The sequence below is a fragment of the Apus apus genome, chromosome 1, assembly GCF_020740795.1.
Source record: "Apus apus isolate bApuApu2 chromosome 1, bApuApu2.pri.cur, whole genome shotgun sequence".
Lineage (NCBI taxonomy): Eukaryota > Metazoa > Chordata > Aves > Apodiformes > Apodidae > Apus > Apus apus.
The window spans coordinates 20,001,894-20,018,695 of NC_067282.1; the positions used below are offsets into that span (position 1 = coordinate 20,001,894).

The 16,802-nt window shown below is 40.6% G+C and overlaps 2 protein-coding genes across 7 annotated transcripts in view; both read right to left on the bottom strand.

The window, feature by feature from the left end:
• Positions 1–339: 339 nt before the first annotated feature.
• On the bottom strand, positions 340–7,937 carry LOC127381998 (complement C1q and tumor necrosis factor-related protein 9A-like). Its single transcript, XM_051613004.1, has 4 exons — positions 7,758–7,937; positions 4,981–5,172; positions 2,769–2,831; positions 340–1,173 (listed from the first exon to the last, which is right to left on the bottom strand). Exons 2-4 carry the CDS (start codon positions 5,144–5,146, stop codon positions 368–370), a joined length of 1,035 nt encoding a protein of 344 aa, XP_051468964.1. The 5' UTR covers positions 5,147–5,172; positions 7,758–7,937; the 3' UTR covers positions 340–367.
• Positions 7,938–11,776: 3,839 nt separating this feature from the next.
• Positions 11,777–16,802, bottom strand: part of SPATA13 (spermatogenesis associated 13) — a 157,732-nt gene continuing 152,706 nt past the window's right edge. For all 6 annotated transcript variants that reach the window (XM_051613049.1, XM_051613039.1, XM_051613019.1 and 3 more), the window contains one exon: positions 11,777–15,938. In XM_051613049.1, the coding sequence (XP_051469009.1) occupies positions 15,757–15,938 (182 nt within the window). In that variant the 3' untranslated portion in view covers positions 11,777–15,756. The remainder of the gene's footprint in view (positions 15,939–16,802) is intronic.

The following is a 16,802-nucleotide window of genomic DNA, read 5'->3' on the forward strand; positions in this document are numbered from 1 at the left end:
CTTTTAATTCAAATTCTTCTGAGTGTGTGGCTCTGAAGCCTTGAGCAGCTGGCCGTGAAAACTTCAGCACAGTAAGTTGTGCAATGAGCAGCTGTGAATGTGACAAGGCCTGGTTTCCTACAGATACAAGCAGAATGATCCTGCACCTTCCTACTGTGCTGGCTGCAGTAACAAAAAAAATTATTCAGCTGTTAGGCAGATGGTTGGTCCCAACCTGCCCTGCTGTCCTGCATCTCCCTTTCAGTTCTTGACATACCTCTCTGGATAATTTCTCTTTTCTGTTGAATCCAGTAGAAACTGGCCAGCAGAGAACAACTTCATTAGGGAGGACTGAAGGATGCATACAGCCTTCATGGATCAAGTGGAGTTACATGGAACGTGGTGGCAGCGGCTCCAGTGGGTCAGAGGTGCTGAACAGGAGGAACCCAGAGAAGGTGGTGTCATCATCACCATCTGCAAACAGCCCATTGAAAGTCTCTCCTTGGTGAGCCTGCAGCCACACCTCATCTCCTCCCTGTAGCTCCAGGATGGCGGCTCCCGAGGCCTGGTCCTCCCCACTCTGGTACCTGTCCACCGTGTGCAGCATCTTGATGCCATTTTTAACTAGGGCTACTCGAACATTCCTTGAGTAGACAGTGATGTGGTAGGTGAAGTAGTAAACACCAGGATATTTACAGGTGAACTTGCCAGTACCTGAGTTGTAGTCATTTAGACTGTTATACAGCACCTTGTCAAACTTGATCGGGCGATTCGGGGGGGGAAACTTGGTGGCAATTGTAAGGCCAACACTGAAAGCACTCCTTGGCAGGACTCCTGGGGCACCTACATTGCCCTTATCTCCTCTGTCTCCTTTCAAGCCTCTTTCTCCCTGAACTCCTGGATTACCCTGTGGCCCCTGATCTCCAGTATCACCTTTAGGACCTGGATTACCAGTCGGGCCAATTGGCCCTGGAAAACCAACTCTTCCAGGATGGCCAATTTCACCCTTTGTCCCTTTTGGACCTATGGGCCCAATGTCTCCTTTTAAACCCTTTTGTCCCTGCAGTCCCAGCTCTCCCTTCTGACCTTTGTAACCCACTGACCCTATAATTCCTTTTGGTCCCAGTTTCCCAGGTCGGCCTCTTTCTCCTTTATCTCCTTTGTTTCCCTTCTCTTCAACAGTCCCATTGGCTCCTAAGTGAAAAAACAAAACAAAACATGTATGTGTAGGTGTGTATCACCACTGTACATACTGTGCTCACTGTACATACAATTTCTTATATATTTAAGTGCAGGATAAGCATAACATCTGAAGAACCTGCTATTGTTATAGAAAACAGATGCCCTGGCTGAGAGCAGCAACAATGTGGCGTGAGTTGTCTACATGCTAATGGGAGCACTGATAGCTCACATCATCTCAGGCGCAAGCAGCATTTGTCCAGGCACTTGTTTTCAGCCTAGACATTTCATTATACAAAATGGATGAGATGATTCATTATTTAATCAGAGGAAGTTTCTATATGGACAAGATCCATAACTTATTTGCCATATGTTTCTGTAATTTCTAAGTGATTGAACTTGGCTTGGTTTACCTAGATTGCAACTGCAGCGCAACTAAAGGCTTTTTGTCTTTGCTATTTGCTACCATGTGCTCTATTATCTGTCATCCACTCTTGGATTGAAGTTCATAGCCTTTGAAAATCCTCTGATTGCTGCACAAGAATTTGAAGGGATAGGTCTTATTATGGGCATGTTAGCAGTCAATAGACAAAAAATATCACAATAATCATATACTCTGTCAATCAGGAAAAGAAGATGATAATTTCTGCATAAGAACCTCTGGCTTCTGGTGGTTGGAATGATGCTGTTTTTACAGTTTACTGTTCTCAATTTAAAACTGAGAGTATTGAATAGCAGCAGCAAATGAAAACGGGTGAGATTGTATGCTGAGGCTCTGGTAAAAGCAACACAGGTCCATCAGGACAAGGATACAGGAGAGGAATTGTAATTTTAAACAGCATTTGTGGCCTCATGTCTCACACTTCTTCCAGGACTGGGGTAATTTCTAATAGACTGGAGAAAAGTCTGAGTGATGTAGAGTAGCTTGTAATTACACCCATGCAATGTGTATACTGTGTTATTTCTCAGGATCAGCTTTGGGATTTTGGAGAATCTGGACACTGCCTCTGGCAGGCTTCCATGCTTTTGAATATATACATTGGCAACTCCAAGGATGAACAAGCAATTGGGACTTACTGAATTACTGAACTCAGCCACAATGGCTGAGTCCCTGCTTTTATTCACAAGTCCCTCTGCACGTGTTCATCCATCTGACACAGGAGACATACTGCATATGCATAGGCTGGCTAAACGGATGAAGTATACAGGATATACTCTATTTTTAGGTGCCTAACTTGTATCTTCTACGAGTTATTGTAGAAGTTCCTTTCCCTGAAGTTGCACACATATATAGGAGCCTCACTTTCCTGAGGTAGCACAGATGTGGTGTCTTCATCAGCAGCTGACAAAAAGGTCAGCGATTGGAAAGGTAGGATAACAGGCTGAGCAAACAAGTTTTAGGGCATCAGAGGCAGTGGGATAATTGGAGGTGCCAAATTCCTCTTGTGTATTGTCAGTATATTTGTGCAGCCTCTACTGCTTCTGGGAAAAAAAGTTTTTTAACCTTCATGGTACTCTGCTACAGATAGAATACATAGCAAAGTCAGTGCTCACAAACACAAGTGCAGCAGCTGATAGACATACAATAAATTGAAACACTTCTCTCTGACCTCGTTCACCTTTCTCTCCATTTGCACCATCTTTTCCTGGACTGCCAGGAAGTCCTGCTTCACCTACAGCAGAAGAGAAAAACAGATTTTTATTAAGCAATTAATTTCCTAGGAAAATTGAGATTAATCCTTCTCTAATCCTTCTTGAAGCTTGGCTAAACAGTCATGTAAAGAGTAGTGTGACAGAGAGCAGAGAAACTCCACTTGAGGACTGTGCTTTTTTGGGGCAGAGAAAATCCTTGGCATAAAGAGGTGGGATTATTGAGATATGTAGAGGAGCTACACCCTGGTCAGGACCACCAGTGTGAAAACCTCTTGTGTTGTTGCTTCCATCTATGGAAGATAACCAGCAGGAAAAGGAGCCAGGAAGCCACATTCAGCAAGAAGCTTTGCAGGAACAGGAAGCCTAGTACTGAAACAATGGTGAACTCCCCTCTCAAGAAGAGACATCTGCAGGGGTTTGGCCAATGGCAATGAAACATTGCAGTGGATGTTGCTGGTAGATCTGAGGAAGGAATTCACACTCTTGACCCCTGTGTCTAGCGTGACACGGACTTTCCACTGCTCTAAAGAGAAAAATTATAGGAATAATTTTTGTCGTAGAGGATCTGGTAGAGGATCCTGCTTATGCCAGCACAGCCACCCAAGGGTGAGTGTCAAGACGATGGAGTTAAGCTTTTTTTCGGTGATGACCAGTGATAGGACAAGGAGTAATGGATACAAGTTGGAGCATAGGAGGTTTAAGATGAATATCAGGAAAAATTTTTTTACTGTAAGAGTGCCAGAGCACTGGAACAGGCTGCCCAGAGAGGTTGTGGAGTCTCCTTCGCTGGAGACATTCAAAACCCGCCTGGACGCCTTCCTGTGTGATGTACTCTAGGTGACCCTGCTCTGGCAGGGGGGTTGGACTAGATGATCTTTCGAGGTCCCTTCCAACCCCTAGGATTCTATGATTCTATGATTCTATGATTCAACCCTGATTCTGCAGCATACACTGTCTGCAGAGGCACATCTTTCTCCAGTGGAGCAGGTGAGTCACCACAGCTTAGCTACCTGATCTGTTAAAGGCAGACGTTTCCACTAGCTTGAAAGACATTGTAGAACACTTTAGCACATCTTAAGTTAATTTCTTTTAGACTGTTAACCTGAGTTTGGTTTATGTACTAGATTATATACTCCACTGTAATGGGCTGTGATTCACAATCCTTAAGATTAGCATCCAGTAGAAGGGTTTGTCTGATAAGTAAAAGTTTGATCTGGATTGATTTGTGCAGCTGAATTAGCCAGGCCCACAATAACAGTGTTTGTGACAGGTTTATGCATTTAACCACAATGCCACCCGCATGATGCCACGCAATAGCTGACCTACCAAAAATCCTGTTGGGGAAAAGTTCTTCCACGTAACTTTGTGCACAAATTTGAAGATGCATATTTGCAGCTCTTAGCCTGTGCTTTGCATTCTGGGTTGTGACATTTCAGATAAAGTGTTATATGTCCACATGCCCATAGATGTATTGTCTTGTGCAACCCTTAATATTCCAGCATGGATACAAGGGCCATCATTATCCTGAGGCTTAAAGTACTATGGGAATTATTAGCTTTAGGATGCTGAGAAGATTACTTCTGCCTTCAGTATCACACACAGATCTCTTATATCCTGTTAGAGCAGACATGAATCCTACACTATTTTTCAATAGTCTCAATTTCTGAACTTCCCTATAGTCGCTCTTGAGTTACAGCACGTGGGCACACTCAGAAGCAAGTCCTACAATTGGAAAGGGTCAATAAAAACGATAAATCTTACCACTGCATACTTCTTATTAAGCCAAACAAGGTATCAGTTGTTGGGGTTTTTCTTACTGGGCTTGAAGGTCTTTACAGAAACATAATTACTATCTTAGAGATGCAGGAGTAGGTTTACAGGTGTTAAAATTTACAAATAGACATGAAAGTATTCCAAAAACAGAAGGTAAAGTCCTTCTTCTTTTGTTTTTATCCCACGGACCTGACCTCTCCACAATATTAGCGATCTTGCTTTCATTGTTAGGTCTTTCTTTATGTTTCCTTCTTCAAACAAGTGAATGACAGATGTCTGAACTGTTTTCTGAAGGCTAGGCAGAATAAAGCCATTGTTGCAGAGTGACTACAGACAGCTTTGAGAACTAGTGGCATTGCCTTTGCTACGTGAAATCATTTATTCTGAACATAGTACCTGTATCTCCCTTGTCACCTTTTGAACCATCACGTCCATCACGACCAGGTGTGCCATTGTGCCCAGGATTGCCGGGAATGCCAGGATACCCTTGGGTACAGACGTCCTGTATTTGTGCTTCTGCTGTGCTGACTACAATAGCCAGCAATATAATCCAGGTTTTCATTCTTTAGATTTGTTACATGAAGTTGCCTGAAAGATTTAAGAAAGCAAAAGTACATCTGCCTAAGTCTTCCTTAGAAGGGGATGCAGGGTGGGGGAGGGAGGAAAAAGAGGAAATGGGTTTTCACCATGTCTATTGTTTTGGTTTGTTTTATTTATAGTTCTTTATGTAGCATTAAGTACAATCCTGGAGACTACTGGGCACTATTACAAATAATAATTTAATTGAAATATCAGCCACAGCATCATTATACATATGAAACATTAACTCATCTTTACACAATTTAAAATGTGCCTTAATTCCCTGTGATTCAGAGCATCAGGTTATGTTTCGTATTTTCTTATGCAATATGACCGGTGGAAATAATTGAATCTGCAAAGAGAAATTTTGATGCAGGTAGATCATGAGCAGCTGAAAGTCACAAAAGGTGTTGGGAGGTTTACAGCTGCCCTTGATGTCCTCAGGATCTAGCTAGCAGACAAAAAAACACCTCAGTGCATCCCACAGAGTTCCATGCTGTTCTATTTGAACCATTAGTGCATTGACAAAGACTAGATTTCACAAATTTGTCTGAATTTTACCCAAGTTTCAAGAACATAATAAAAAGGCAACTTGGGCAAAAGTGATATTTTCTTTTTTCTCCTCTCAGCAATTACAGCAAGGAATATACAGTTGCAGCAGCCATATAACAAAGAACTTCCAGTGACCTGTATTACTCCAGCCAAAACCACGAAACCTCAATGTGTGGCCAGTCTGCAAGAAAGTGTGCTAGTAATAATGTTGTTACTGTCCTAAGCCCAAACTGACAGTTAAAATTTGAAATCATGGGGGTGATTCAGGTAGGACCAGTGATCCTGCATTCCTACACAAAGGTTCCTACAATGTTCTATTTCTCTGAGCTGTAGTTTTGCTTACATAGATAGCATGTAGGCATTCTCCTAGTTCAGAAATCTCTTTGTAAATTTCTCTAGCCAGAACATTGCCCAAAGAGGAGCTATTACATGGCCACTGCTGCTTTGCAGAGCCATGCAGAAGCCTGTCTGTATCTTCCAGCTTCCTCTTTCCTACTGCAGACTTCCTACCAAATGGCACCTTAAGCATTTGGAGTCTGTAAAGAAACCTTTCTCTCTGATCTCCAGCCTTTTGTCAGTATTGGCCATTAAGAACCCAGAATATTTCTATCAGTTTCTTAAGGGAAAAAATCATATAATTGAGCCAGTCAACCAGCTGAGGACCAAGAAGAGAGGTCTTAATGCCTACACCTCCATCTGCATTTGTCCCTGCACCTACTTGTGACTGCACAGTTGTACCTCTCTACTCCCAGGAGTGGCCTCTGGTGCCACAGGAGGTGAACTAGTGCAAAACAACCCCCTAATTCAGCACAAAGCAATCATTTTTTTCTTTTTCTTTTTCTTTTTCTTTTTTTTTTTTTAATTATTATAGTTAGTAATCTACTGGGTTAGTAAGCTGAATGACCTAAGAGAGGGTCAGAGCTGGAGCAGAGTGAGATGATGGCAAAAATATGAGGGATCAAGTAAGAGGGTCTTTTGGCAAAAACAAGTATTTAGTCTGGTTCTTCCCCTTCATGTAACTATGTTATTTAAAGTCCAGCTTATATTTATCCTTTTGTTAGAGTGTACCTCCTATATAATGTCTTTTAACATAAGCCCACTGAAATACATTAATATTTAATCTGCACACAACTGGTTTAAGTGAGTGTAAGATGAATTAATGAGAAGAGATTAGACTGAGGAAGAAAATTCAAATAAGAACAAAATTAATGCCCATTTTATTTGGAATTAGTATTCAGAAATGTCTCATGCACAGAAGCTTGGGCTATGTAAGTTAAGTACTTACACAGGTAAAAGTGATAGAATGAGTAAATAATTTGCTTTTGAATTGCTTCTGTCATTGATGAGAACTTAATACAGAGATCAGTATTCCTTTAGAAATATTGACTAGCAGTGACTAAAAAAATGTCTTCTGTTTAATCTCTTCCCCACCATTTTGCAGTCTTAAGAAACAATGCACAAAAATGCCACGTAGAGAGAGACTAGTGTGTTCTCTGTAAGAATAATTATACCCTGTTAGAAATATTTAACTTCATTTAAAGAGGGAGACCTTAATTTTGGGACACATTCCTTAGTCTTTTCGTTCTGCCTTCAGAAAAGTTCCCCATTTTGCAACTATTATGGGAAATGTGATTTATGGTGCCTTTGCCAATGGTCTAGAGAGAGATTTTGATCACCCACCAGCAAAATCCCACTTCATCTGCTGCTGCTTGTTGGTACTAAGGAAAGTTGAAAATAGATTAAACACTTGCTACTTCTGAGCTCTATAAACATTTGCTGCCTTAGTCAAGGCACTCCAGATGAGTGCAAAAGGAAGAAATGCTCTGTATGATGCTGTTAGGGTATGGTGCACCCCATGGTGAAGTCTGACTGTCCTTGTCCACTGACAGAAGACCCCATTCTCAGTTCTCAAAGGGAGTGTTTCCTGCCTAAGGGACAGAGATTTTGGTCCCCACATATGTGCTTCTCTCTACAAGCTGACAACATCAGTATCATCATCATTACCACTGCCATCATCACATATATAGGATCATTGGTCTTACCTCATTCACTTTGTGCTTGCAGTGTTCTTGGCCATCTTTAACCAGAGTATAAAAGCTTCATGTGAAGGAATGCACACCTCAGATAATGTGCCTTGAGGACAAGCACTTGTTTGGACACTACATTCTCAAAGGTCAGTGATTTAACTTTGAGAGCTGTTCAATAATTAAAACAGAGGTTTAAACTGGAATCTTCCTATTTATTCCAGTATTAAGCTGAAGTGCTCTCTGCTTTGTCTTTCTTTTACCACTGTTATGGGAAAGAAAGTTGTTAAAATGGATTAATAAGGCTTTGATTTGCCTGTTCCATTATACCAATGCATTACACAAAGGTTAGCCTTTGACAGATAGCTTGGATTGTAGAATGGAAGGCATGTCTCAGACCACTATTGTGCTACAAAAACCTGTAATAAAGTTAGTTTCTGTATTGAGCAGTTTACAATAGAACTAGGTACAAAGAGGTTATAGAAAATTAAAATAACAATGCTGTGAATGTGGCATTGCAAATATAAGGTGATTATGGAAAAGAAATAATGAGGTTGAATTGAAGTAAATAAATTGAATGACAAAGAGAGCTTCTCCTCTGTAATTAGCAGGCTCCCCATCTAGACAAGCAAACATCAGCCAAAGCTGTTGTGCTATGAAATTAAATATTATTGGTAAGTAAGTCTGAAGAAGCCATAACTTGATACTTAACTGTATCTTCTTGAAACTACTGAAACTGCTACTATCTAAGGATTAGTGGAAGTAAAGCAACTGAGCGTCTCATGAGCTCCTTTAATGTTGGACGTGAGCAGTGAAGGATGAAACCAAGAGTAACAGGAGTTAATATGTTATCAGAAGTGGCCTTAATTCACCCCTGTTGGTGCTAGTGACTGAAAACGCTGTGTCTGAGAGGGTTCCCACACTGCAAAGATATGATATGTGTGGTCTGCATATCAAACGGCGTATCCTCAGCACAGCTGAGATGAACGGTTTTCACCAAGGTCTTCACCACCACCCTATGGTAAGAAGAGATATTGCAAGCGTTATAGTGGCCTGGTTTCCATCTGGAACGTTGCATCTACTGTACTCTGTGGAAAAGGAGGGAAAATGTGCAGCAATTAGCTGCTCTACTTGAATGACCTTCTGAAGCTAAATTAGCTTCACTGTTCTGCTAATTGAGAAGAAGAAATGAGAGCCATGAGAAACAATCATTTTTGCTCATTAGGCACAATCTGAAATTTTCTAAGGTTGCTTAACCTCAGCCCCCTCTCCTGCCTCAGAAGTTTTAGTCATTAAAAAAATACCCCACCCTTGCCAGCTTAGTTCTGTGCACTCAGTGATCTGTCCTGCCATGCAGAAAACCTGGATTTATTGATGAACTTATTGATGAATTTATTGATGGTTGCGGGGTGCTGGGCAAGCCAGTGGCTCTGGGGGACAGCACTAGGGGCAGCAGGGGTTCCTGGGGACATGGCACTAGCAGTGACAGGGCCTCCCAGGGCAACAGTGTCCTTACACTGACACAGAAGAGGCTTTGAATATTACAATGGCAACAATCAGTCTACATATCCTAATCCTGAGGTGAGAATGACAAAATTCATTAGTTAATCTACCTTGATGGACTCTGCAGTTAGTCCAGTTTGATGCATTTTTAGCAGAGAACTGCTGTAGGAATGACCTTAAGGACAAATATTACCCTCAGCTGCTTTGTAATGTGCCTTGTCTCAGCACAGAATAATGCCTTGGAAATAATTACACAGTAGCAAAAGGTCATAATTTGCTCTTAAAGAATTTCAATTTAGATTGATTGCTGGGCTAATTACCTTTGTTAGGAGCTGAATATGGTGGTAATGACCATGAGCTAGATTGTTAATAAAAGAAGATAAATCTAGCTATTAGCAGAGCATCTTCTAGACACTTGTTCAGTCCTTCATGAGTTAGTATCTCCAAAGTCTGGGGTCTGCTCATAGGGAGAGGCCAAGGTTAACTGTCCCTAGCCAATCTACCTACTGACAGTTTGCTTCAGCATATTTACTGAGTCTTCTGATTTCCTGTGTGCCAGTAACAAGGGAGAATTTGGCATGTGCCTGGTTCTGTCAGTGAAGTCCTCAGGAGCACCTGGAGCTCCTCCTTCTTCCTGCAGGAGTTTCAGCTTTTGAAAAATCACTAGGAGGAACTGCTGATAAATCCTCCATCATATTCTGAGAGAAACTCAGCCCTTGAAGGGCAGTGGCACTCCTTGCCCTGCTAACCTCTGCCCTCTGAGATTTGCCCTTCCGCAGAATCCAGGGATGCAAACACCTTCTAGCCTTCCCTTGTCTGCAGAGTGGTTGGTCCATCATCGCTGGTGGCCCACTCTGAATGCTTAAAATTACTCAGATAAAACCCTGCCCAGATTTCATGTGCCCTGTCCTGTTCTCCCCCCTGCCAAGATGCACAACAGAAATATCAGATGGAACATAAACAGAGGGAGGGTGTGAAGGGAGTGGGTCACTTGTCTGGTGCAACCTGCAGTAGGTGCCAGCAGAGCCATTGCCTGTGCATCCCATATGGAGTCTATAAAAGGGGTGTGTTGGTGTGTGTAAATATGTACGTATGCAAACACACACACATTCACACACAAGCACACAGACACATCTTTTTTTTAAACCAGAGCCTAAATATCCCATAGTGGCAGTATGTGAGTTCTCAGCCCTGGGCACTCATCTGGAAAATGAGAAGTCAGTTCTGACTGCAGTGAACTAAACCTAACACAGACTTAAGATTAAAATAATACATATTGTGCTGACAGTTCATACAGTTTTGACATATTCTCACAATTACTTGTTCTCCAGCTAGTTAGGAAAAGTGAATTTTGAAAAATATTCAGAAACACATTAAATATTTGTGTCCTTTCCACATATGCTACCCGATGGGCTGTTTTCCACTGCTAACTCCATTTCTCCTTTGGCACTGCAATATAAAAATGCCCAAATCCTTATCTCTGTTACGAAGGACAGATCATCGTGTAGCCTCTTAAAAATCTAACCAAAACAAACCAAGAGAAAACTGCTATTTCTGTGTGAACTAAAAGCTCTACCTGACAGATCAGCTCCCAAATAACTTTAACGCTGACGGTATGGAACAATCTACAGGATTCAGCCTGACTGCCAAAGTGTGAAATAAAATGCACAAATGAGCTCATGGCCAGATGAATTACAGTCTCCTTAGAAAGCCTATTGATCCCAATGTCCTACTCCAGTGTTTGCTCAAGGTATGTTTTTCAGACATCCGATCTGCCTCACTAAGTGCTCGGTCTGTGCCTTTCACTTTGATATTGGAGCTCTCAGCACACATCCTGCTGAAGCAGCAGCACTTGGGAGGCCTGCAAAAATCTCAGCTTTGAGGTAAATCCAGAAATACAGGTAAGAGCTTAGACATTAGAAGGAGGAGGGAAAGAACTGGCAAACCCAACTATTGAGAAAAATGTCAGTGAAGTTTGTTATTTTGTTAAAGATAATGTGTCTCAGCGAAATAGAATGTTTGATGCAGCCTGGGCAGGACAGACACACCTTTCAGCTGTGGTCCCCTGCTTGGTCAGAATACTGAGAAATGAAAAACTTCCCTGAATCAGAGCAGTAAATTGGATCTCCAGCAGCATTGCCCATTGCTTTAATGAGCAGGCAGGTATGCCTGTTCACACACATTTACAGAACACACCTTTGGGGTGAACCCTTTCAAAAGGTTTTGCTTTTGCTCCAAAGAAAATTTCATCCTCCTTACCTAAACTACAGTACTTAAGTCACCACCTTCAGTTAGCAGGAGCTTTATTAATACAGAAGCTGCATTTGCATTTACCTCCAAGAGGTACTGTGGGAGCTGTCTGCCAGGACAAGGTAAAGTACAGTGATAACACATGCATAAGGCTGAGACAATAACAAGGATGGTTTTTGTCTCAATGACGAAGACTTCAACCCCAAAATCAGGTTTAGTAATTATTAAAATTAACTTGTGCTGGGAAGTACAGTAGCAGTTACTGGGAAACCAAGACAGGAGGGTGCGATGCTTTTTGTATTAAAAGACTAAAATAAATATAACAATGGATACATTTTTGCATCACAGAGGGTACTTTGTAGACAGTATTAAAAAAAAAAAAAACATAACAATTTGCAAACTGCACAATGAAGTTTTATAAGACACAGCTGAGGAACTTCAGCTTTGTACATTATTTAATTCAAACATGTACAGTAAGAGAAAAATAATGGGAATGTAAGTTTGTACTCGTTTCCAGAAAATAAATTCATTTGACAAACAAAGTTTCAAGAGTAAATAAACCTTGTAATGCAATTACTTTAGAACAAATGCACATCAAGCTACTGCAGTCCTATACATTGTACTTCAGCCGTCACCAGCCAGTTCAACTGCTATGTAGCCAGGAGACTTCACTTACAACATGTAACAGCACACAGATGGCAAGATGCAGAAAGCAGTGTACGTGACATAAAATGTTACAAAACACTTGTCAAAATAATATATATATGCAAGTCGTCCCTAGTATTTACAAGAAATAGTTTTAAATTAGAGATCATTCAGAAGGCATCTTCTACATACAAATGCCACACATGTAGAAAAAAAGTAGAAAGGCAGTCAAAGAAGGGTACTGTGTTAGTTATGGCTAAAGACCTTTGGCTCCAAAACTCTTATAATTATTTTCAAAAGACAACTAAAATGTGGAACATTTGAGTATTCTGTCTTTGAACTCCGTTATTATGCTGACCGCTAAAACTCAACGTGAAATTTAGCATGGCAAGAGCCACTTGTAAAACAGTATTATTATTTTTATACATCAAATGCTCTGAGTTGGATGTAATTATGGTTTGGCATTTTCCTAACTCGGTGGGAACACATTTGAGGACAATTACATTTTACTGCATCTCATGCACAGTCTGAGGTTATCTGCTCAGCAGGCAGTCAGGAAGGCTCTGGCTGCGCTTTATCTAAATGAGGCACAAATGTACTTAGTAGTTGCCCTAGAACTTTTTATAGTAACTTAAAGCATGCAAAAGTGAGAGGAAAGATGTTGCTGTCACACCTTTCTGATCATGTAAGTTTTGTCATCAGAAAGAGGATCAGGCCAAGAGTTGCTAGAATACAAAATTATACATTTTAATTGCAACTCCTTTTTCCCACAGACTCTAAAGTCAGGCTGAACCCCAAGTAAACATTTGTCTTGATTGTTGGATAATATAATTGTGTATTTTCATGTAACTAGAATTTGTTTAAAAGATTTTGGTGTAGTCTAAGTTTGGCCTGTCTTGTTATATTTTATATTATTCTGTTGCAAGGTCAGACTGCAAAGAAAGACACAGAGAATATTATAAAACAGCCAGGTCTATATGTAAGGTAGCATACATAAAACTCTCCTGAGTAATCTGCACCATGAAACATTTGCTTTTCATCTCTCTGAAATACACGTCTTGATTAAAAAAAAAACTGCTGCATCTAAAACTGTATGTGAACATTTCTCTTCATTTTTAGGGCTAAGGCACCAGCACCAGCAATGACACGTCAGAAGACAGATGCAACCCAAAACCTCCTTTTTTTTCCAGCACTCCACAGAACCGAGCCCTGGAAGGAAGTAGGTTCTAGCAAAGACACGTATGTAAGTAAATGTAGATGTCAAAATGTCTTCACGTCCAGCTTGGAAAGTTTCTGGGTCAGCACTGCAATCCAACTCCAGAATAATTTTTAAAAATTATTATTTATTTATTCTTGCATCCAGAACAAGTCTTTCAAAATGCTATTATGGAAAACATCTTCTCCACTTCCACAGTACGTGTATCACTTTGGTTTGCCAGCCTGAACGTGGCAAGTACCCACAAAAATGGGTATGTAAGAAATACAAAAGGGTTACTCATTTAAGGGGAAGGGCATGCATCCATGTCTGCATTTGGAAGTCTGTTACTTGTGCTTAAATTGAGCATTTAGAATTATCTTTAAAAAAAATCTGAACAGAAACAGCCTGTTTTAAGCGTCAAAAGAAAAACACAACCCAGCAACTGTTTTTCAATAACTTTCCTGTGCATTTGCTTTAAGCTGGATCACTGAATGTGTCAGTGCAGATTTCTGGTTCTGAACTGTTTCAGGTCATCTTCCATCACTATGGGAAAGCACAAGCCATGAAGTTCACTATGCAGTGAACAATCTGGCTGAGCATCACCAGACTTTGCATTATTGCTGGGCTATATACAGAAGGCATTTGAAATGTACAGTTGTCAAAAGATGTCATTTAAAATCAAAACCACAAACCTGGGCTTTGCAGAAGTTGCCACCAAGTTATCAAATCACAAAATCTAACAACTAGTGGGCTTCACAACACTGATGATAAATAAAAATATAGAGGTAACAATAGTAGTAGGAACAAATACATGTATAAAGGCTTTTTTACATTGTTGTTAAGTTGCCTGGCCTCTAGCCCCTTGTTTGTTCTTCATTTATTACAGATTCATGACATGGCTGATTGTGTCCATTGTCAAAGAATACCCTTGGATCTACCCTTATCATCAGATAATGCCCCTAATCAGCAGCATAGGATAAAGTATTGTGAAGACATTCATAGCAAATCAGTTCTGAAACTTACGGAGTCTTTCTTTCCTTCCGTATTACCAGCAGTCTTGTCATCCTTAATGAGAGTTATCAAGCAGAAATGATCAGTGCTGCAAATATCAACATACTGTTTCTTCCTGGTTACTTTAAAGTTATTCTCCCAAATCAACTTCATGTCATATGCAAATTGTTGCAATGCAAACCACAGGTTGCATATGCTGGCCAGAGCTGACCTTGACTGAGTCAGGTTCTTCCCCTTCCAATACAGACTGACAACTCTGAGAAAAAAAAATCTATCTCTGATCCATACAATTTCTCTCACCCTTCCAGTAAGGACTTCTCTTTCTTTGTGAAAAAATAATTGGTCAAAACTCACTGTCAATTGACTGGGTATAAGAAGCATGGATCCAGACTGCTTCAATATATTTACATTACCATGCATCCATTTTTTTTTAAGTCAAGCTATATGAACACGAAGTGTGAGAACTATGTAACACAGCCAGGAGCCAGCACATACTATCTCAACTCTGACTTTGTACATTCACATTATCTCCATTAGAAAATAAAAAAATACTTTTTATACAGAGAAACAAGAATATTGGAAATATAAAGAAGCGCCCTCCTAGGCAGAGAAGTGCACAAAAAGTGATATAGAAGCTCTATACTGAAGAGCACATGTGCATGCAGTATAGTATATTGCTGTGACTGAAAGTAACCCATCTGAGATGCCCTGGGCTCCTCCTTTCCACTTGTGTGCAATAAATGCACATACCTTTACGGTTAGTTTCACACTCCTATCATGTTTCTACATGACAGAATAAAATTTCCCTGTTCCAATCTGGAATATGGTAAGGCCTTGCGGGATGTTCTCCTGCCATTTGGCAATTTAATAGAACAAGACAGGAAGGATTAGGGTCCACTACATTCTGCAGCAGCTGGTTAATCACATAGGATGTCTCCACCTGACTTCTAACAGCTGGTCTCTGCTCAGTGCTCCGAAAGGAAGGAGAAAACTCTCCTAAGATTCCTTGCTGATACAGCCCTAAGGAAAAATTCCTCCCTATCCTAGATTTGGCCATCAATATAAAGTTAAATGAAATGTTACAGTGACCTGCTCGATTCTATCACTACTTCAACCTAAGAAACCAAGATCAAATACTGCTGCTTCAGAGTTACAGCGAGTTGTCTTTGTCAGAACTGAGACTGCTCTTCATCAGCAATGCTGACACGTGGCAACATTAACTTCAGAGCACTCCTGAGGAACTTCATTCTTCCTCTAGACAACGGTAGTGTTCCTGGCTTAAGGAAGCCCAAGGTTTTCCCTCCAAAACCGGAGATTCACTGAGCTCCAAGAAACCTAACCATGTCTTCAAGGTCCTTCTCTGGAGTAAGTCTCTCTCCATGCCAATGTCCCCCCTAGGTCCTTAGCCATTCACTTTTTAAAGGGGGTGAGTTTGTTGAAGGTGTGCCAGAAGAGAGACGGCTTCCGCTTGGGTTCTGCCAGGGCAAAAACCTGCTGCTGAGGGATGCTGGTAGGCACAGTGATGTGGCGCTGATGAATAGGGTGCAGGCTTTGGTGTGGAGGAGGCACAGGACACCCATTGTAGCTTACACCTGCAAAGGAACAGTTTAGGAAAGCACATGAATCCGTTGGCAGAGCAACCAACACTGGGAAAACTGAAGCACAGAACCAAGGGACAAATTCAATAGTCAATACAAGCCAGTATGGATTTTTCCATGATCTTGAATGGAAGCACTACTAAAGGTTATTTTTTCTGATGTTAAGCTTTTTAATTGCTGCATTGATTTGGCTTAAGAAGAGAATAATACCAGTAAAAATAACATTACAGAATTACCAAAAATAAGCAGCGGTTTCACATCATCTGGCTATATTGTTAGCACAAGCGAATTCTTGTATTTCAAAGGAATGACTTAGCACAGTAGACACTTGCATTTTCGTCAAGTTTTAGACTAATACTGCTACCAATAAAAATGTTATTTTTTCAATTTGGAAAATACTTGTACAGGCTAATGTTCTCAGACTTTGACCTTTGTGCATTCTGAACAGAATCTCCTGATAAAAATTTTCAGCCACTCCCCTGAAAATACGAACAGATTTTTTAAGTTTCTAGTGACTGATAAAGAAAAAATGCTTTAATATTAATCCCAGGGAGCAGAGGACTACCTAACATCAACTCCTTCACTCCTAAATTTAGGCTTTATCTGGTCCCATTTGCTGAATTTTTTCTCTCAACACACTAGAGATGTACCCAAATTTGACCTTAATATGGAAAAGGACAAAATCACAAGGCATTTTCTGAGAGAGAAAAGGCGTAAAAAAGCTGTTTCCAGAGAAACACTTTTCTAGTCCATCCTTCCTTCTACTCTAGGACAGCCATTTTGAGTGTTGTTATCATAAATACAGCAATACGTGGTTTGCCAAAAGAACTTTGGGATATTTTACACAAAGCACAGAAT